Source organism: Toxotes jaculatrix, chromosome 15, assembly GCF_017976425.1.
Source record: "Toxotes jaculatrix isolate fToxJac2 chromosome 15, fToxJac2.pri, whole genome shotgun sequence".
In the NCBI taxonomy this organism is placed as follows: Eukaryota; Metazoa; Chordata; class Actinopteri; family Toxotidae; genus Toxotes; species Toxotes jaculatrix.
This window is the reverse complement of record NC_054408.1, coordinates 22,914,718-22,937,920: the sequence shown is the minus strand read 5'-3', so window position 1 is coordinate 22,937,920 and position 23,203 is coordinate 22,914,718. Positions and strand designations below refer to the sequence as shown.

The following is a 23,203-nucleotide window of genomic DNA, read 5'->3' as shown; positions in this document are numbered from 1 at the left end:
GTCACAATTTGTGGCTCTGATATTTGAAGGAATGTAAAGAATGGATGCAGAGGTGGAAAAGTAGACTCCACAGTGCCTGTCTCCAAAGCAGACAAGTACAGTCAAGAGCGCTTGTTTTGGGTTTTTTGTTGTTGTTTTTTTTTTCACAGTTTCAATTTCACTTATTTTCTAAAAAAGCTCTGGCAGTTTGTAAAAATGTTCAGAAACTTGTCTGGAGTTGTTACTGTTTTTTTTTTATTTTTATTTTTAACTTTTTCACCCTGGGTTTGGCTTCAAGGTACTGAAGGTTTACTGTCCTAGCCATGGGATTGGTGGTAGCCTGAGAGGAGGACCTGTAGACAACCCTCAGGGCTGACAAAATGACCACACACTCATCTGCATGTTTTTAAAGAAAAAAGAAATTAATGTATTAGATGAAGAACTGTTGGCTGGTCTTAGAATTGCGCATGCATCTGAAGATGCATCTATCTGTCAGGTCTGTCTGTCGATGAAACTAAATCTCGAGTCAAACGGAAATTTTCTCTCTGAAATTTTCCTTCTTCACCAATGCTTCCCTCTCGCTCCTTTCGTCATGCTCTCTGTTGTTTACACAGGCACTCTCTCTTTATCTCACGCTTTTTTAAGATTATTTTTGTGCTGTTCTCATGCCTTTATTCGGTAGTCAACAGTAGAGAGATGACAGGAAATAAGGGGACAGACTTAGAAATCGGGCACTGGAGGATCTTTTCAAACCAGGACTATGGATCCACATGGAGTAATTCTCTGGCCATTATTGCCAGTAAAATTCCCACCTGAAGACAGGTTAGACTGCTAACACATTTAAAACACATTCTCTTCCTCCATGCCTTCTGCAAAAATAAAGCAGAGATACTCACAGGTTTTTAATGAAGGAATTGAGATTCTGGTCAAGTTAGTACATTTCAAAGTTTTGAGCAAGTCATGAAGTATAGAGTCCGTCTGCTCAGTGGTGTTATAGGAGAAAAGGTCTCTGTGCCTCTTTGAAGTCAAACCTCCATTCAACGCTCACTTCATTTTTCTTTAATTTAATTTAATTTTTTTTTTAGTCGCCAGAACAGGCAAATTTTGCAGGAACATGAAAATGATCATTTGAAGTGTCCCCATCAGCCTGCTGTACAAACTAATGCCCATAGAAGTATTTAGAGGAAATGCCACAGCTGACTGGTGCCCCGTTTGGATGCTGTCACAGCCCCAGCACCCCCTCCTGCAATGTGAGTGTGTTTGCCACTCAGTGGCACTCATTAGCAGCTATTGCACTGAGTGGTTGTTGTATTTAGAATGTCGTTGTCATGCAGCTCTAAATGAGCTCTTGTATCATTAATCTGCTTTTCAATTTGAGTCTTTCTCCTCTCGGGTTTGATTTTTTTCCCACCAGCATTAGTTAAAAAAAATGCTCAGCACCCTAAACCATAATCCTACCAAGTGATGTAATCAGACCTCATGTAGTGTAATGCATCTTATCTTTATCAACTGTGATCTAATCCAGAATAAACCTTTACTAATTGTTGTAATGATGTTTGAGTAACTGAATTATGAATAAATACGTGAGTGAAGAAGCTAATTTTTTTTTTTCCAATTACAGTTCAAAATGTATTGTCTGTTCCTAAAACACAAGGATTTCTGGATGTACCATGGTACAACATGTACCCAACAGAAGCCTGTCAGTACATGTCTGTACTGTGCTGCTAAACATAATTATCGTTATTCCTTTTGTTCACCAACAATAAAACTAAAGTGTCTGCACAGTGAATCGCAGGTGCCATTTTTAATTAAACACTTTAGCACTGACAGTGGCTGGCTCTGAATCCTTACACTCCAGCACATGCTACCAAATTTAGTGTCAGCATCTGCACGACCAAGCACTCGTGTTCTATCTTTAACGAGTTGGCCTTGAGCTTGACCAGCTGTGACATTTGGTGGAACCTTAGGGACTGCAGACGCAGCATTCAGGCATTACGCAACCTTGGATAAATAATTTAGTGTGTGCTATGCATATTACATTGTGCCTAGAGTTCCCACTTGGCCTCCCAGACTCTGCACTCCATTGGCTGTGCATCCTCATCTGCCAGTGGAATGGCTTTCAGTCAGCGTCTCTCTGTTTCGCCTCCCTGTACCTGAGAGGCTGCAGCCAGTGTAGCTGTGTCAAGGTCTGCAAAATGGGCTTTTACAGTTGTATTACACTGTATTGTGTATTGTATTAGTGCATGTCATATATGACCTATTACAGTGAAATGTATAAGATGGCGTAACATGGCGTTTGAGTTGAGCATGGACAGTGTGTACATTTGTGTCCCTGTTTCCAGCTTCGAGTGAACAAAGTAGGAGCAATGGTACAAGAATCATCGACACCGGTCAAAGTTGTGTAGTAAAGGATTTGAAAAGAGCATTGTATGTGTATGTAAGTATGTGTACGCCCAAACATTGCAAACATTGTTAGACGTGTGGCTCCAGCACCATGGACATTACTCTGCTGCTATAACAGCTTCCTCTCTTCTGGGAAGACGTTCCACCAGATTTTGGAACCTGGCTTCAGGGATTTGCTCCCATTCTGCTCAGTCCAGACAAAGTTGCACTCATATCAGGCAGCCACTCACCTCATGATTTATGTCCAATGACAAAATTTAGTGCCAGTGCAGGAAGCAGCGTGCCCCCTTAGGGATGCAGAAAGTAAGAGGTTGGGGTGAGGACGTGGATGGTAGTGTAGCATGTCTGATTCTGACGCAGGAAGTTTGTGTCTGTCGCCAGAGGATGACTTCCTCCATCCTCAGATCCTTTACTAAAGTAAAAGTAGTTATACCAGAGTATAAAAACAATCCTTCATTGTACTTCCTGCATTCAAAATTTTACTCAGGTAAAAGTACTTAGATGTAAATGTAGTTACATTCCACTACTGCCTGCCATAGAGCAAACATTTTTATGGAAGCACTTTACTTTAAGTCCCTCCATTTAGCTTTTATAAGTAGTATAACCATTTAATACATGGTTTGCACCAAATGATAACGTGCTTGAACACCTTTATAAAGACATTCAAGGGTTTATTCATGTACAGTGTTTGTCAACAATGATAACTTCTCTTATGAAGACGTATTTTATATTACTACAACTGTGTTCTCTGTATTGTCTTTTGTTATCTGTTTCTACAGCAGCCCCCATTTACATTAACACATGAGTATGTGTGTTTCTAACTACACTGTACTGTCCTATAAACCAATGTTTATATACAGCTTATAAAAAGGGGGCCTAAGGTAAAGTGTTGCTGTGTTTATTCACTATATGATCTTTTTAAAACCTTAACCTCATGTAGTTTGCAAGCACAGATATTGCAGACAACTAGATCTGAACATTCAAAAAACAACAAAAGCTGGAATTGAACATAATACAGGTTTTTGCAGAATCATCCAATATTAACATTTTTGTTGCAGTAGGTTTGTTCATCCACAGGAGCCTTAGTGAGGTTGCTGCTGATGCTGCCCGATAAGGTCTACCTCACTGTCAGCTGTTTTTTTTGTTGTTTTTTTTAAGACACAAGCTTGTTTTTATCACCTCACAGACATTTCATCCAGTATATCCTGTGGCACTGGCATTTCCTCAAGTGATAAAATAAAAATAGGCACGTGATTAGGAAACGTGACACATTATTACTGGCTTCTATAGTTAGCACTAAATTCACTTTTTCCTCACTGCCGCCTCCAGTCAGTAGGCAGAATTAATCTTTTATTTCCTGACAGTCGTGGCAGTTATGTGGGCAGCAGACTCTGCAGCTGGACAGTTAAAAACCCAAATAAATCTGGTGTTTTCAAAGGAAAATTACAATGTGTCTCGTGGATCACTAAGTACAAACACTAGAAGGGAGATATCATTACTGCAGCCTCATTTATTTCTTCAAGGCGTCTTGTGTATGGCTGTTTGCCAATTGTATTGGAATAAATACTCACCTAGAGATAAATACTCACCTAGAGAATTTCAAGGGATAATTAGTATTTGAGGGTTGACAATCTGGATGATGTGGCAGGGTTTTTTTTGTTTTGTTTTGTTTTTTTTTTTTATTTTAAGCATACATGTTTTTCTCACCTTTTGGTATTGTGGTGATGTGCTGTGAGCTATCAGGAGGAATCATGCTGTGGAATGCAATTTTTGTGTCAAAAGCTTAGCAACCCTTTTTGTGGATATGATGACCAGCGAGACTTGGTGACATTTCTCATTCAAGCAAAGTGCATATAAGTTCTTACAAAACAGTTTTCATTATAACTATAGCATGTCCACATGTGGCTGTCTGTCATCTAGCTGTCATTTGAACACAGAGCTGTCACAGTGCTTTATGAGGCAAGGAGGGTGGGGGGCTAGGGGCTGTGTTGGAGGACCTTGTGGTTGATGCTATGGATGTTATGAGTGGCTAAACTGTTCTTGTAGCTCACTACTGCTTCATTTAATGTGTATTCAGACAAAATGCACAGGGAATTTTCATGTCGCTAGAGCAATTTGATGACTGTAAATGACTGATGAGCCCTTTAAAATGAACCTGTATGTGTTTGTACTCTGCTCAGCCTCTGACTGGATACAGAACTCACCAGAATTTCCAGTTCATTCTGTTATTTCCCTCCAGTTTCTCTTCTTTTTCCTCCCATCTCTCTGTGTTCATAAAGCTGATTCACAGCCTCCTGAAATGCGTGTAAATTTTTCACACGTAATTTTTTTTCACGCCGCCTCGGGTGAATTCACATCTAATTGCATTTTTCTGTTGACTGTGTGTGCAGTCACACTGCAACTAAAATTCCCAGTCTGAACCCTGTGTAAATCAAAGCAGCTCAGAACAACACTTTTGTATTGTTATTCAACCCTCTCATACTTTTTCCTGAGTCCTGCTTGTACGAATGTTCCAAGCTGGATTCACCAAACTCTTAATTGCACAAACTTGTGATAAATACCACCTGTTCATGAGGAGATACACATTTGTGAGATTTGATCATTAGCATATTGGTCGCCAACTGCCATATAAGGCTACCTGTTGCGCTCTATTTAGCTCTAACGTGTTTAGCAGGGTCAGTAACAGGATCACAGGACCTGAAACTATAAACACATATTAATAGTACAGTTGCCAATGATGTGTCATCTGAGCAGCATTGTAATGTGACAGTCACAGACATAACAGTTTGAGATAAGGATAAAAGACTCAGTAGTAGTAGATGTTATTCTGCTGAGTGCAACAGAACATAAATCTAAACTATGAGGGGGGACTGAAGTTTGTGGCCTAAGGTAGAAGCAGATGAGTTGTACAGCTCGTGTTTCATGCACATGCAGCTCAACTCTTTGAGTGATTATGCAGAAAGTTTGTAGACCTTTGTGATAATGCTGTTTTGGGTAACTGAAAATTAGTGTTAGGGTAATCACCCCTTGAAGACGAGATTGAAAACTTGTAGACAAGACGAGCAAGAAATTGTCTCACCTGACGCTTCAGAGCAAATCTGTTTGTCAGAGTGTTTCTTGTATCAGACCCATGGTGCTGCATTGTGCAAATATGATCCTCTCCATACAAGGACACCATCGTCCCTTTCATGGCTCACTGTTCTTTTCTACACAGAACTGACAGAGTATCGAGAGCTCAGGTTTTAAAAAGAACAGGAAGGATTTTATTTGTCCTGATTCATGGCAGCCTCAACCAAAAACACTGGTAATGTATCATTTTTAATTCACTCCTGTTTCTGACTGAAACACAGTTTGGGCCATCACGTGTGATGTATGTGGAATGATCTGTACTGACCATATTTACTTGCCTTAATATAAGACACACACAAAAGCTGCAGTGGTAGCGTGCATAGTGACCATTACTCCACATGAGTCTACCTAAGCTGCAGAGCTAAGTCTGGTTGAAAAAAGACAAGACATTTCATTATTCATCACGTTACAGACGTAGGACATTACTTATACATTAGAGTCTTAGCTTGTTCTTTTTCAGCTACAAACGTTTCATTATTTAAGGAGACAAGTGCAGAGCAGTGCAGAGACCTATGGTAATGTTTTAAAGATCACACGAATGAGTTTCTTTTTATTAGCCCTAAATATTTATTTCACTCCTATAGGTACGCACTGATCTGGGCTGTAACACTGCCGGACCTAAAGCAAAAATGACGCCACTGGAGACATAAATGTTTGGAGGCATTGAATGTTTTTGCCAACAATACCTTTCTGTGTCATCTAATTCTTTTGTTATAATTTGGGAATTTACCTTTACTTTTTATTTAAAACATTCAGAATACTGTATTTTCTAGGTACCATACATGAGTCATGCTTTTGCTTTATAATAATATGAATTATATCATATTAATATTTTTTTCTGTAACACTGAGGGTAACGCCAGAAGAAACTTTGTGGATTATTGTAGAAGGTGGGGAAACCACCTCCTCAGAGTGCAGACAGAAAGCCATCCAAACACAGCCCTGCCAGCTGTTTGGAATTAGCCGGAGTTCAGTAAAGACAGCTGTGTTCATATGTGAAGCTGTTCATTATTACTGTATATGACTCCCAGTGGCACTGGATAACCCAGACATGATCCTTACACCCAGCCACAAACACACATGCTGTAATTTTGAGGCTGACCAGTAAAAAAAAAAAACGATCCCATTGGTCGTCTGTGTAAGCAGCTTACTATGACTCATTTATATGTTTTATTGTCAGGTGACCTCTAGTGGCCGTAGTAATTATGGCCGGAGAGAAAAGATGTCAGATGACATAGTATAAAGAGTGACAAAGTCCAGGTGAGGAAGAGGTGGATGGATGGATGGACAATACACAAGACTTTGACTCAGGAGACGGCTGTTTGTTTCCCTTGAGAAATCAATTATCAATGACTACAATCTTAACCACGTTTTTTATTGTTACCATGACGATGAACGTCCTCTAACCTTCAGGGAGTACTTATTTTAACCCATCTTTTTCTAAACCCAATGTACAAGTAGTTTTAGCGCCTAGACCTAACCAGGCAGGTCTGGGATGCCTGCAGCTGATACGATGGGGCAAGTGGTCGATATGGTCGTTTAAGTTGGAGGACTTGTTGGTCTTATCTCACATACTTAAGACATTAACAGAAGGACATACATTACAGTCCTATCCAACTGTTTTATGGACATTTTCAGAAGACGGATTGTGAACATGTATGACGAATCTGATCTGTGAGGAAGCTGAGCAGCTTCCAGGTGTCACCAAACAGACCTGAGCTACACCAAGCTGGAAAGAGGACAAACTACACAACACACAAGACTCAAGCAAGGTCTACACACCTAGGGGAAAGGAACAAACACAGAAGGAGACAGACAAGGACAAACACATGCACAAGGGAATGAAAGAGACAAATGAGGAGACTGAATCTCCTGGAGGAGGAAGATCCAGATCCAAATCATTTGGAAAGAGACATCAACATGGAGGGGAGAGAGAGAGAGAGAGGTCCCAGGACAGCTAATGGTCCAGCACAGAGAGCCTGAGTGAAAAGAGATGATAGGGAGAACCAAATAGGGAGAGAGCGAGGGAGAAGAGAGAGGTAGGCACACTGCCTGGACTCTCATGTGTTTGAGGGACAACAAACAAACAGAGGGTTGGAGAGATGCAGTAGTTTGCCATAATCTCATTGGCAGGACAAAAATACTGTACATTGCAAGTATACGGTTTAATAGAATCACTGAGACTGGGGGCCTGAAGAAATCCAAGAATAGGAATGAACTGAAAGTTAAGGTGAAAAATTAGTTTAAAGTTTGTATTTAAATGTCTCAACAGAGTCAGAAAGTCTGAAGTCAGCAGGGAAATGATTCCACTGGACGGGGGCACGATAGGAAAAAGCTCTGGAGCCTGCTGACTTCCCCTTAAGTCTGGGGACAGACAGACAGGAACCCTGCATTCTGAGAGCGAAGAGCACGACATGGAAGGCTTAAGGAGATCAGACGGGTGTGAATGGGCAAGCCAATTTCAAATTTTGTAAGTCATCAGAAGCACATTAAAGTCTGATCTGACATGGACAGGGACCCAGTGGAGGGGAGCTAGACGTCTAACTGCAGCATAATAATAATCAGGTCCGGATGACACAAAAGCATGAAGTTGGGTCTCAGCGGCTACCATGGACAGGAAGGAAAGAATTTGAGCTGTGTTACGTAGGTGAAAAAAAGGGTGGTCCTGTTGATGGTGATGTCTTTGCAAGAAAGCAGCAATGGACTGAGTTCATGATGTGTCAGTAGTACACCATCCAACTCTGAAGTAAACCAGGTGATTCCTGAAAGTTGACACCTCCAGCCTCTGGACAAAGCTAACACTCTGTGTGTCCACTGAACACTGAGACAGACTGATTTCAGCAGTTGCAGGTCTTATGATCCTTGATGTAACTGTCTCTGACTGAACCTTTTAAACTTACTGCATATGCACATACGTTTGAGAGAACCTGAAGGCTTTAATTCAAGAACTGCTGTTGAATGTGAAACATTTGTCTTGTGTACTTGCTGTATCTATTGTACACACACGCTTTACCATGCATTACCCACTGTAGTATAATGATGCTCTCAGAGCCAGATCTCCTGTGCAAACAAAATCAAACTCGAGAGCAAGTTTGATAACCAAACAAGATAATGCATGAGTGAGATCAGGAGTTATGTCAAGTAATTTTCATTTTACATGGTCTTTCCTCGTCCTCATTTGGAACGCTGGCCTGAGGTCCCTTGACAATAGATTTATACACACTGCCTGTCTGATACGATTATATCAGTTGCTCTGATGGGCTCACAAGGTCTTTAAGGGAACAATCATATCTGACGGATTGGAGTACAGCATATCAAACAAACACAGTTAGTACAGATCAACATTTGATCATGCATAAGAAAAATAATTAGCTTTATATTCTTTTTCTGTTTTATCTCTCGTCTTTTTAGGTCATTTGATTTGAAATAATATTGTTTTTACAACAATGAAACAATATTGACAAAGGGTCAGATTTACTAAGTGTTGTGCAAGTATGCATTACAGTTTGTGGTCACAGACTGCATGTATTCAGCAGCTCATCAGGCAGTCCTCTCCAGGATGGTGCAGTTAAGTTCAAGCTCAGAAAGCAAATAACTGACCAAAGACCATCAATGACAGACACTGACATTTGGGCAGAGCTTGAATTCCTGAAGCAGATCAAATTTTTAGGTGAACTGTAATATATTTTTTTCATGTCTTACTGTACCGGCCCACAGTAGATGTGTTTTTTTAAAATCACAATATCATTTATCACAAATCTACCACTGTAAACTGAACTGTTGTGTAGATAACATTATCACACTTGTCACACGCAACGATTCATGCATGGTTGGCATTTTATTCTACTGCAGGTGCACAGAGCCCACATTTTGTCACTGCTTCATCCCGACTGTCTGGTTCCTTTGTTTTTCAAGAATTTCTACGTTTCCCAAACTAGAGCTCTCTGTAGAGAAGTCTTCAGGGAGATGTACACGCATATAAATTTGACAACCTGATGCATAATGATAATTGGTGAAAGACAAGGAAAAGGGCACTTAATTATTTTGTATTTTCTCGCTGAGCCTGTGTTAATTACTGGACCTGCTGTACCCAGAGGTTGAGGATTATGTGCCTTGCTCCGGGGAATATTGTCAGTCATTGGTGATTAAAATATGTCCCTTTTTCATGGCTTGGCTGTTTTAAAGAAGAATGAATTAATTGTCAGCCTGAACAAAAGAGAGAAACAGGATTTGTAATTTTGGACAGTTTACAGTCAGAACACTGAGCGTTAAGATTTGTAATTAGCACGAGATGGACACATTTTTATGTTCATGCTTAGTTGCTGCTGTTCTGTTGTTCTTCTGCGTACACGTATGTATGGTTATGTCTGCATTAAGTGTGTTTGTACATGCGAGGTATTATTGTTTGTGACAATCCCCCGTCCCATGACATTTGAGGTGGGCCATGTTTGTGAATGTTTGGCTTTGACACAAAACACTGGTTCTGGTCCTGGTGTTGGTTCTGTTATTTAATTTGGGGGAACAATGAGGCTGAGGAAGTATTCGCTTTTTTTTAATGGCATCTTTCTAAATAGATTTCAGGATGGCTGCTTTGGTTTGTTTGTTACTTTGAAGATCTCCTCTGTAAGGTTTTTTAGGGGGGCTGCTTTCAAAATTCAATTTCCTTCATACAGATGTTTTTTTTTTCTTCTTTGTTCCGTCTTTTTCTACACACAGACTCTGAAGTCATCTACAGGAACACTGATGGCCACGTCATCAAGTTCAACATCCTCACAAATGAAACAGAGATTGTCCTGACAAACACAACATTTGTAAGTAGATGTTACTCTTGTTACACTGTGTATATGGTATAGTATTAGCATTTATCATAGTATATGTATGCATCCCTCTATCTCTTCATGTCTCTCTCTTTCTTCCAGATAAATTTCAATGTGGCCAAGTATTCTGTCTCCCCTGACCTGAAATATGTCCTCTTCGCTTATGATGTGAAACAGGTGAGTTCTTTAACATCACCTGCACAATGATTGTCACTGCTGTAAGAAAAGACATCATTTTATATCATATATATGGAATGTAGAGGCGCAGTTGAATACAGTAGTCGAGAGCACAGACAGTCTACACTTAGAGAACCATTAATCAACAGATGAATCTAAAGCAATCTGTTTTTTTGGTTTTCATGTCATTTCATTCTGTTTGCTCGTGCTGCATCTGTAAGACACTGTTGTTATGTAAGTACTGTCGTGTGAGCAGAAAGCCATGCTTTTGTCCCCAGTGGGCTCAGGGTGCAGCAGTTGTTTTCCCAGTGATTAAAGAAGTGCTGAGATCTTTTACTTATGTAAAAAAAACAGCGATGTAAAATTACCATGTTACAAATCAAAGTCCTTGATTCAAAATGTTACTACTGAAGTATCATCAGAAAAACGTTTCTGTCTTAAACATGAAATGAAAAATGTTCTTAGAAGTATTTTTCTCAGGCTGCCAGCAATTTTTTTTCAGATCCCTCATCATCAGCGACAGCTGTAAGTCTTGGCTGCTCTACAGATTTTGCCCATGGTTCGTTTCCTCCTTAAAGACGTCGGGAGATGATTTGGACTTGTTTTCACTCGTTACAAATTTATTTCCTCTGTGACAGTAAAACACATCACACTAGCCTTCAGAAACCCCTGCAGATTAAACTTGGCTAATGAAACACTTAATAGAGTGTAGTAATGATGTAAGGACTAACTCTAAAATACACATTACAGACTTGAAACACTCACTTGTCCAGCAACTTTAAGGCTAAATCCAACCCACAGTGCAATACTTTCCAATACACCATTCAAAAAGAATGACCCCACTTTTCCAGACCTAACATCCATTAAAAAAACATATACTGTCTTATATTTTGACCAACAAGGTATAATTGTAATCACTCACCATTGCCTTTCTAGCATTTGTTACACTCCTGCATAGGGAGTGTAAAGTTAGAGCATTGTAGGCAAGATTAAAAATGGCAACGTCAGTTTTCTGTACCAGAGCCAGAATCTCAAATGGCAACAGTCGTAGTGGAGAGTGATGCAGCTGTACGTGTTGCAATAACAATTCAATTCAGATATTTCTGGAACCAAGACACATCGAAACAGCCTCTTCACATCCTCTACTGTATCATTGTCAACGGAAAATGACAGGATTCATTGACAGGATGAATATGTGGGTCACTAATGTTCGTGTAAGACGAACCCTGCTCCCAAACAGAGCGTGGCTTAAGTTAACATGATGTAGGTTCAGTGAAGATACCTTAATGATGAAAAATCAAAAGGCTCACAGGCAGATGGATACAAACACTGGAGATCTGCAACGTGCTGGGACATGCAAGCAGGAAACTGAACTCAGGAAATCCAAACAAGCAGCAAAAACACAGGGAAATACATCACTGACAACACAAGGTAGATTCACAAGGAAGTTGAACTTACACAAGAGTCTGAACAGTGGAACTGACAAAGAGTGAGCGGAACACAGAAACTACAGCAATAATAATAATAGTAAATACACAATGCAATGATAATCAGGAACAGGTGAAATTAATTGCGGTAGGACAGGAGGGGAAAACACAAGGGCGTGAAGTAAAACAACCACAGATAAATCATGGAAGATTTCCAAGCTAAAACAAGAAGCACTTTAAACGTGACAACAACAAAACAAGAAATGACAACAGGAGCAGGGCAGGACATAACAACAACCCTGTAAACTCAAATGTCTGTCGCTGACTGACCTGACTGACTGAACAGTGAAGCTGCAGAATGCAAATATGTGCTATATGAGCTAATTAGTGTATTATGCCATTGACATTTAGTGACTTTCAAGCTTTAGCTACTTTCCATAGAAAGCAGTCCTTTACAATTTCACATATTGACCATACACAGTCCAGACATATACTAGGCTTTGACCTAGTTTTGTTAAATGCCATGTTGTTTAAATTTCTTTTAAAAAGTCACATCTTGATATTTCAAGCTGTCACTCACATCTTGTATTTTATTTGGTTGTAAGAAAAGGCATCCCGAGTTTATAAATACAAACCCATGCTGAAATATATTGTCAGGGTTGAATAAACATCCAGACTATAGTCCTCTGGTGCTTAATAAATTTTGACGAGGGCCAGGGTTGGGGGTGATTAAAATTCCATTGTGGCCCGAGTGCGACTGGCAGGTCACATTCATTCACTAACAGAGCAGTGGGGCAAGCTCAAACCATAATTACCAGCTTTCCATCAGAAAAGAGTAGATACAAAATGAGATATGCAAATTGGACCCTTCACTCTGGAAGGGATCAACTGTGAGGATTAGTGACAAGGCGATTAATCAGAACTGATTTGCATATTTTGCATGAAGGGTTAGACTTGCAATTTGGAACAATATGCCCAATAGCCAGACGCCCAGGTTATTTTTAGCACAAGGTCATGCTGAAGGAAGAATATAGTCAGATTTCTACCGTTGGTCTATTTCTGATCTACTTTTTAAAGATGTTTCCATTTTTGTAAACACTAGTTGTAATGTGTAAAATCTAAGTCACAGTATATGCAGCATGTCTTACAATAAATAAGGATAGAATTTAAAACCTGGTTGAGGATTTAAAAATAAAACCATCATTCCTTACCCTTTGGATATAAGCCTCTGTAAATCATCAATCAGCTCTGGGTACCAAACTGTATCAATACTGATGAAGACAAAATCCATCACTGAATGTTTGGCCTCTGAAAAATTCACTGATAGCTTTTTCTTTAACTGGTATGGAGGCTTTAGGTTTTGCCATTTTAGTTTTTTTCACATTTGGTTATTTGTCATTTGAAGACCTGGTTGGCTGGTGAAGAAGTGACAGCACACTCCTCCTCACCAGTTAGTTCAGTTATACAGGACTGAGGTGTAAGAGGAAAGAATCAGGTTTTATCATAGGTGTAAATGCAAAAACCAGAGCTTTCAACTTAACTTGGACTTGTGTGCAGTGAGATTTGATTTTCTCGGCCTCATGACTTGACATGTCATAAGTTCTGAAGGCAAAAAGCTGAGGAGACTTGATTGGGTGAGCCATAAATATTGAAAAACATTGTGCATTTACCCTTTTGGAGCGCTGCCTGAGTTGAGATGAATAATTAATGGCATTACGAGGATGCACGCAACATCTCTGTGAACTAACACACACTTTTAGTTGCAGCTGCTGAATAAAATGAAGAAAAACTCCAAATTTAGATTAGAGAAATTATCCCTCATTAATAAGCTTCATTCCCACCTTCAGCATGTAGCCCATCACCTTTTTTTTTTTTTTTTTTTTTTAATAAAGACAGTTACTGGATCTACTACATGAGGAATGTGTGATAACAGAAATCTCATTAAATATTTTTGTATAGGTCCCACTGTTTAGTAATCTTAGCTCCTGACAGTCTGAAATGACTGTAAGCTACCTGCTATGAGACCCGTTCCCTATGTGTCTGTAGACACACAAATGCACACTGAAATAATAACAAACAACCTTGAGCTTGGCATGTGTGATGAAGAGCAATAACAGCAGGTCCTCCAGGAGAAAGAAATTCCCTTTCTAATAGGTTCATCTCCGGTGCACTGAATGAAATAAAACATTCTTCGAAGCTTTGGTAGAGATGTGATAGTGTGACAGAGTTTGATTCTTGTTTTTGTTTCCCTGATTCTTGTTTTTGTTTCCCTAATTCCTACATTTAATCGTTTGTTTCGGTTCAGATATTACAGTTTGTTCTGTTATGTCTTTAAGAACTGAGAGGGAAACAACATTTCACAATGTTCTGGATTTTTAACCCAAAAAATTGTTTGTTGTCAGCAGCAATTACACCGTTTGTATGACCTCCATCTTGGGCTAAGATATAAAAACAATGCTTTATTCATCCATACAGCTCAGTTTTTGTTTTTTTTTAGAAAAATCCACAGTATATGTGTAACTTAGGAAATGCTTGACAATCAGAGTATTGGAAAGGCTATACAAATGGTCCCTGTCCAAGATAAAGAGATGCACTCTGTTGGCAAGCTTTGCTGATGGAGAGAATCATCTTGAAGGCAGGAGGCTCCATCAGGGTCTCAGGCCTCAGGCAGCAGGAACAACGCACATCAGTCAGGAGGAGACAGGGGCAGAAAGCTACACTATGACACCTCCTCTGTGGCTCTGAATCCTATTTTTTTAAAGGATAGAGCCTTATTTTATATTTTTAGAAGAAATCCTTTAAATAGACCAAAACTAATAATCTGCTCTCTCTCTCTCAATACTACCCTGTCTGACACTCTCGATGTAAATCTTCACAAATGTATAGTATCGTTTTTAGAAACTGAAAATGGGCTCTGGGCTCTATTCTTTGTTTACATCACTCAAACAGGAGTGTTTAGAGTATTTGTTGGGGACTATTTTCAGTGCACATTTGGTGGTCAAGAGTGTTCACAGCAGTAGGATGGTGAATGTCCCTCGCTTAGATTAATTTGAAGTCATTCGAAGTCTTTTTTTTTAACTCTGGTTTTGGTCTCCAGCTAGCTGCTAAATGCTCTACCATGTTCATCAGCTAGTCTATAACTGTGTCTGCCCACTGCTCCATCAGCTGAGCGTGAAAACAGCTGCCTGCTGGAAATGAAGCCATGAGAGTGAACACACGCTATGAGTGAACCCTGTCACACTGCCACATTGCTTACACTTTGTCCTGTGATACATTGCTATTATAAAAACATTGATTGTAGCAGCTCTAAGTAACAGTTCTATAAAACAGTTAAATCACCATGTGTGGAAGTCACCATCATGTCATCATAAGACAAACATACACATGATGTACATGTGTGCTTATAATTAAAGTGAAGTGTAATCTTACATCACGATGCTATTAGTAAAAATCAACCGCTGGATCCAAAACACTTCTTGTTCCAAAAATGTGTCAGTGCATGAGGGATGTGTTATTAGGTTTTGGACCAAAACAGATCTCTATGGCTCAGAGGACTAAGACACATCAGCCTTTGGATACACAGATAATACATGTTAGTAGGATGGGTTCATAGTTGGTCTTTCCATGGATATATATTAACAGTAGCCTTATTATTAAACAGTCCATCAATTTCAACATGTGTCTCTGTCTGTTAGTGGTGGCCCTCTGTCCTCTGACTCTAACCTGTGGAGCATCTTCCTCTGATTCCCCCAGTGCATACTGGGAAAGATTCCAGCCCCCTTTGAGAAAAAGGCCAGGTCAACTCTTTGAAACTGTTGCGTTCACAAGTTCAATTCTGGCCATGATGACTAATGTTGATAAAATAAGAGCATTAGAACACCCCAGTAAACTCTCTGACTCTGTACAGTTCCTTCTTTATGAAGCGTATAGAGTGCAGCCATGAATGTACACAGCTGAATGACTCCAGACAACTCTAGTGAGCAGAGAGATGTTCGTGTTGTCTGTATAACTCATAATGGTTCAGTTCATACTGTGTGGATGCTGCTGACAGCCATCAAAATAGCTGAAATACCTGGTCTGTATCTTTTTTATGACCAAGCCTGAGCTAGAGATACAAACGAAGGCAAAGTGTGCTGAACATTTAATCCCTCCAGATCAACACAAGACATGAACAAAGGCCTCCTGGCTATGAAACAAATGGTGAAAGCTGGCAAAGATGCAAGGACAGCAAGTGCACACTCATAGGTTTGATGCTATAATTTTAATTTTAACATGTTTTTTTAACAAAGAATTTCTGCTGTGTGTGTCCTGAGGACACACTTGGGTTCGCCTACATAGTTCTTGTCACATGAACATATAACAGTAAAGATAATGCCTGGACTGCTGCATGACCACTGAAGCACTTAAACACAGGATCAGATCTGAGTTTAATTCCGTCATTTACAACAGGAGGCACATTATGCACAGGTCCCCATTTGTCTCCTGCTGTGTTAGAGCACAATTAGTCTGCTTGTAAATGCTCCCTTTCTCTGTTACACCTCACTCCAGTGTTTGGTGTGGAGTAAAATATATAAAACTCCTTCACCAAACGGGATTTCTTTTTTTTTTTTTTTTCCAGTTGGTTTTTATGTATTGTGCTTGTAAACTTTTGTGCAGGTAAATATTTAACCTATAAATGTGAATCCTTTTGCCAATCAGGTGCTAAAAACCTTGGTGTCAACAGGTTGTGTCCAGTCATTGTGTATTACAAGATTTTATGTAGCATCCACATCCAGTGTGTTTTGTGCGATTTTATTTTATTTTATTTTATTTTATTTTATTTATTTTTTGGCCATGATTTATATTTTTAATTATTTTCTTTTTACCTGCAGCATGGCTTTTATGGGTTTTTATGGGTTTTTTTTTTAGTAATTCCAGGCTTTGATCTATGCATTGTACCATGAAGTCTGTGCTTGCAGTTAATCATAACCTGTACTGAATGATGAAAAGAATAACAAAGGCTCCTGGATCTGCTCTGAAATAAGTAAACAAGTGTCCTGTAATCACACACTTTGATCCCATGCAGTGCTTTGAACTGATAAATTGTTCTATACTGCAGTCTGTGCACTTGGAATTCATACAATGGTTTTAGCTGGTCATATGGATCTTTTCTGATGTGAGAGCGTGAGTCCTCTGTTGGAGGAAGGTGTTGGAGAAAGCTCTTGTGGCTTCACCTATCTGCAAGATTACATACCATTATCTGATGACATCTGTATCTGGGAGTGATTAAGCCTGATAAAAGCTCATAATCTCCAGGATTCCTGTTTGTTACCATTGACAACAGGCTTGTGTTTTTCAGCCTTGTAGACATCTTGTAATTCTCTTGTCAGTGCAAATCATGGCAGCCTAGCGACTTTTCCCCATGCATTTTATACTCTTAATTCATCTCTGTGGACTTGTGGTTTCAGTACGTAACAGGGTTCGAATCTGGTGTGAGCTACATGCTCTGCCTCTCTCTTAATATGCATATTGTCTGTTGCTTTTCCACTGAATAGGAAAGAAAATAGCTTATTAGCTTTAAGCTATAAGGCGCAGACGTGTGTGGGTTTGAAGCTGCCTGATTTCTCACTGATTCTGAATGACAGCCTCCATTGTTTCCGTGTCAAGGCATAAATGGATTGTATGCCAGCATTTGTTCAGTATTTTACTGTTATACCAGCACAAGAGTTGTGCTTGTTTCTGCCAGTCAATGCAAAAGCTGAAAAGTTATTTTTCCTCCGACTTTGCCTCTGGAGTTTGCAGCATAATGCCGATGGAGTTGTCTTAAAACTCATTTATTCCATTTTCATATGAGATGAGTTCATATGCCTGTGTCCCACTTCGAGCCTGAAATGCTGATGAAAGAACAAATGAGCTAAGTAGTGAGCGCGAGTGGGGAGTCACAGATGTAATGCTGAAAACAAAGCGAAAAGACAAGATAGAAACTATCTCTGCTGTCTCAGTGGAGCCCACCTGGTATTTTAGAAAACGAAGCAAATATCCCACTGAAGTATAATTTTATGGTAGGAAAACAACACCTGCATCCTGAAACAACGTATCTGTGTTCTGTTTGTGTGTAAATAGATTTAAAATGACTCTGTTTGAATGGTGGCTGTTGCTGTGGATGGTGATAGTGACTATTATGTATCAACATTTCTTCAATCACACCAACAAACAGTACGCCTTTGCGATTTTGCAGGTTAAGTACCACACCTGTGCTCCTAACGTGTCCCTAAACACCTCTGAATACTCATGGACATGTTTAACGTCCCCTGACCATAAAATATATGCACACAGTTAGCAGGGCTGCCTTATTTGAATTTGGGATTTAGAAGATTTTGCATCAGTGTGATAAACTGCCAGGTATTTAAAACAGACATTTCCAGGTCATATTATAATGCATATGATATTATATACTTACATATATACTATGACATTATTTGGAAGTAAACCTGAAAGTGTGTCAACCCACAATGGTAGGAATAATCACTCAGTTAAAAAACACTGAGTGTGCACAACTATAGCATGTGCAGTAGATCAAGGTTAAAGACGAACTCCACACTATTTTTGAAGAACTGTAATGTTAAAAAGAACTGAACAGCATGGCTGTGACTATGTACTCTCCTACAGTCATACACACCAGAGAGCCTCTTGTAGTTGAGCTGCTTGCCCAGCAACAACACATGTACCCATGCTGTGACCCTCTCAGAGGGGCATTAATGTGCTTCTGGTGACTGTCAAAGCTCCACCAGACTCCCCGTCTTTCCAGCAGAGAAGCTGAGAGCCTGACAGTAGCTGCTCATGGCTGATTTGTTCTGACTGCCAGCTCTGAGCGGTGGTCAGTATCCCCGGTGTCCCCTGACCCCCCCCCGTCCAACTTCATACACTATGTAGCTACGAGGCCACGTCACCTACAGCAGCTGCTCCATCACTACTTCGTTGCATTTTTTTAAGTATTTAGGGAGAAGACTTGTAGAATCTGAGGACGTGTTTACTCTTTAAACCAAATAGTAACAAGAGGGTTTATTTACGAGATGTCTGATCGCCTGAAAGCTACTGATTCTTGTCCCTTTGGGCTTATTTTTATTAATGTCGCCACATTCTGAGGTCTCAGCAGTTACTTATTTACTGCAGTGTTACTGTAACCAATAGAACCATTAGTGATAGCTACAACAGTAATAAAATTAAATAAAAAACAAAATTGTAATAAGCTGTAGTTTTCCCTTAAGATTGCTGCTGAAAGTTTCAAGTACATTGAATATATCTTTATATGTTTTTATTTAATTATAGTTGGAGGGCAATCTATAAAGGGTTTTTCTTTGTTTTTGTTTTTTTGTTTTTTTGTTTGTTTTTTCAAGTCCAGGGAGCTTTTTCCTCAATTCAAGTTCTAACCAAATCAAAGAGGGTGTACCAGTTGCAGCCTTTAGAAGTTTTTTTTGGAAGATCTTTGAGAATAACCCTGGAGTGAAGATGAAGTATTTACTTTAGGATATCTTAGAACCAGGCTAATGGTGCGTTTTCATGTAAAGTCTCTAAACAGGTCTCTAAATGGCAAGTTAGTGTCACAAATATGAAGGTGCACAAGCTTACTAACCAAAGCTTCATACCTGTAAGTGCACCTGAAACAACCACATTGTTTCAGGATGCTGTACAATGTCAACAGTACACATCTTAAAATCTAAAGCTTTGTGATTCTTCTTTGTCATTTGGCTGACACATTTTCCACAGAGCAGACCCATCCAGGGAGCTGCTCCCACTTGGCTGTCGATTTTCTCTTCGCTTATAAGTTGGCTAATACCAAACATGGGAGGCGATGTTACACTTCTTCTGTGGTGACGCTCCCAAGACACCCTTTAAGTGTCTATGCTGTGTTCTTCTTTTTGTGTTACTCAGAGGGTGTCGTTGTATATCATTCAATAATAAGTCTTTTGGGAGACTACACACTCTAAAGTGAGTGAAACCAGAGCTTTAGATTTACTTTAAAAGATAAAGACATTTATCTTTAATAAGACATTTTAATAACATAAATTACAAAACAAACAAACAAACAAACAACAAACCCTCTTCATGGTTCAGTCCGTTCTCATAGAAACAACTGAAACCTGGATAGAAGCTGACTTTAAAATGATGTGATGTTGTTCACTGACCATGAAGCAGAAAGGAAAGAGGATTTAACAAACTCAGACTACAGATTAGATTCAGTAGAAATTTAGAACACTCACCTTCTTCCACAGAGGGATGACTGTAGATTTGGTTCCATGTCATTTTCAGACCTTTCACCATTTCCCACAAGCCCTGGGAATGTCACCAACATGACTGAATGAAGCCTGTTTAGTGGTCACAGCATAAAATTACAGCTGTGAACTGCCATGTCTGCATCCCTGTGGCTGGAGCAGTAGCTCACTTTCCTGACTTACCTTTTCAAAAGACAATCTCAAAGCAGAGAAAAGAAGAAAGATTAGAATGAAGAAAACCTAACCAAAGTGTTGTTCCACAACAACCAGTGTTTGTTATTGTTGCCATGATGATCTGCCGCTGGTTCGCTCACCTCTGAGGGTAAGAACCAGTGACCTGAGAGATTGTTTAGGTTGGAGAACTTTTTTTAAAAATTCAGGAACATATTCTCGTTACTCCCATTCGTATGAAAGCAATATTTTAGCTTATCAGCTTAATAGTGCAGGTAGTCCATCAAAAATAAAGGAGGAAGGAAGTATGCTTTCAGGTTGTATCCACAGGTTTTGGATGTTAATTAATCTGCTATTAGAAGCTTATCTGTCCATAAAAGAAAAAAAACTGAACCTCAAGTTTAAACTATTTATGACTTAAGTAACAGGTAAATACTAAAAGCTTTGGCTAATAATCTATAGAGGATTTCAAAAGAGGATTTGGATTTGATAAAATGCCATGAAAACCTAAGCCCAGCTGTTATATTGTCAGAGGTGGTCACTATGTGCTTCTAAAGATCAACCTTGTTATATTAATAACTTTTTGTTATTGCTTCCATGCTTTTAGTTGTGGGCATTCCATTCATCTTCACAGCCACGCTTATATGTGAGTGCTGAAAATGTCACAACCTTTTTTTTTGTTTTATCATCAAGTCAAGCAACAAAGGTCACCATACCCATGTGAGCTCTAGACCTAAATTAATGGAGTATTGCTGAAAAGTTCATTTTGAGGGCTGAACTGAAGCATGCGGAGGGTTTTTCTATATTTCATGGCAGAAAATTGGGAAGTTTCATCATGTCAGAGTTTGAGGAATGTGCCAGGAGCACCTCGGGGAATCAGTTTTCACCCACAGGCACAGTTCTCCACAACGCAGAGAGATGTTTGTTATAACGCCTGCAAATTTATATTGAGCACACTCAGCCCCTGTGTCAGCTGCAGTGCATTCAGTATGCGTACGCTCTGCATAAAGTCAATATGAGTCACTTGGAGCTCAGTGAATCCTCTTCTTCTCTCTGAACAGTAATTCACTTTCAGTATGAACACGAGTCTGTGTTATTGATGTTCCACCTTATTGTAATGGGCTCTGCATGGGTGCTTAGGCTACAATCCAAAGCCTTATTGTTGTCTTTGTATAATGTCTTTATAACTGCCAGAAGCCTCATTAACATCTGTTTTGTTTCTTAAAATGCACTTTGGAGAAAAATATAGTAATATAGTCTGATCTCTGCAGGGGTTAGATTTCATTTACACATGGACCATAAACCTCACATATCTCATACATAATATTTTGAATTTATGGCAGATGCAGCACACTGTAGTTACAACGCTTCAACCTGCAATAACTGCATTTTTTGGGCATCGTGGTGGCAGTGGAAACAAGCTGGGAACGTAACAGTGACAGATTCTGGTTTTAAGTTGATGTGGTAAAACTGTTTCCCACATTCAGCAGATAGAGAACAAAATTCAAATTTTGTTTTTTCACTTTGCTTTTAGTTTTGTTATGGTCTTTACCAACTATTTAGCCTCTGAATGCTGAACTATGTTCACGTTAGCTGGTTGCTAACTGTGTCCGTCTGCTGTTTGGGCATCTATCGCTCAGTCAATCTTTAAAGCTTTTTTCAGTGAAGCTGGTTGTTTGTCGGTTGGAAAACCAAAACACTGAGCTGAAAGACACTTTAAAGCTCTCTCACATTAGAGCTGAGGGCAACTGCAGCATTTAGGGATATTTATCAGCAGGATCATTTCTATGAGCAAACCCCTTCACATTCCACATTTCATTTGATCTATTGCTAATATAAAAAATATTGAATACAGCTGCTAAGTAATGCCTGTGTTGTTAAAGTTGCCAAACTCTACCCATTAGGCTCCTGTATTGACTTTGCCATCCTGCGCCAAACATCATATTGGAAGATGAAAGCAATGCACTGGCCTGTATCCAAATAAACTTAATTCATTAAATGGAATCAGTTTCCCCTCTGACCACGCGTCTCTCACACAATAGTAAAATAAGGAAAACACATAAACTCTGTGTTATTATAATACAATAAATCCTACCTTCATGAAGGTTACAACATTTAGTTTTAGTAAGGTGTTGATTCAACTGTATAATCAGTTGGGAGGCTGCATTTTGTGGTGCTGGTCCATTATGTTGTGTCATCCTACTATTTTACATCAAGGAGGGTAAACACCTATCAGTATAATTAACAACAATATGACTGTGCTGTGCTGTCTAAAAATAATAGAATGATGCACATCCAACCTCAGCCCAACTCTGCCAACACCTGGATGTGAACATGGATACCTGGTGAACAACCCCCTTTGATGTATGATGAATTAAAATGAAATCATACATATAATGAGCTGCTTCTGATGTGTCTGCCTCTGGTCCATTTTGATACTGGTTCAGGTTCTTCCCACATAATGGGCCCCATGTGTTTCTGTTTGGGCTAAAGCAATTACTTTAAGGCAAATACCACCACAAACAATGTCTACAGCAAACATGCTCACTATACTGAGAAGGAATGTGATGAAGTGTAAGTCTGGGTTTGGGTTTGTGTCTGGAATAGTGGAAAATATCTTTGATAATCTTTGTGAGAAGCTCTGTGTATATAAGACGGACAGCAGTAACCAAGTCCACCAATTTATTGAGAAAGTCAAGTCACGTTCTCGCTGTTGTGTGCTGGGAAACAAGCACGCCAGCAGGCATTACGCACAAGCCAACACTGAAAAGGCTCAGCCTCTGTAGGACTGGACAGCCTGAAGAAACGGTCCAGAATGAGCTCCATCTTGGACAACACCTTCCAAGATA

General features: G+C 39.5%; 1 protein-coding gene across 1 annotated transcript in view; it reads left to right on the top strand.

The window, feature by feature from the left end:
- Nucleotides 1–23,203, top strand: part of LOC121194707 (inactive dipeptidyl peptidase 10-like) — a 169,731-nt gene that overhangs the window by 111,413 nt on the left and 35,115 nt on the right. Inside the window, exons 4-5 of the mRNA XM_041057695.1 lie at nt 10,227–10,321; nt 10,430–10,504. Coding sequence (XP_040913629.1) covers nt 10,227–10,321; nt 10,430–10,504 — 170 coding nt within the window. The remainder of the gene's footprint in view (nt 1–10,226; nt 10,322–10,429; nt 10,505–23,203) is intronic.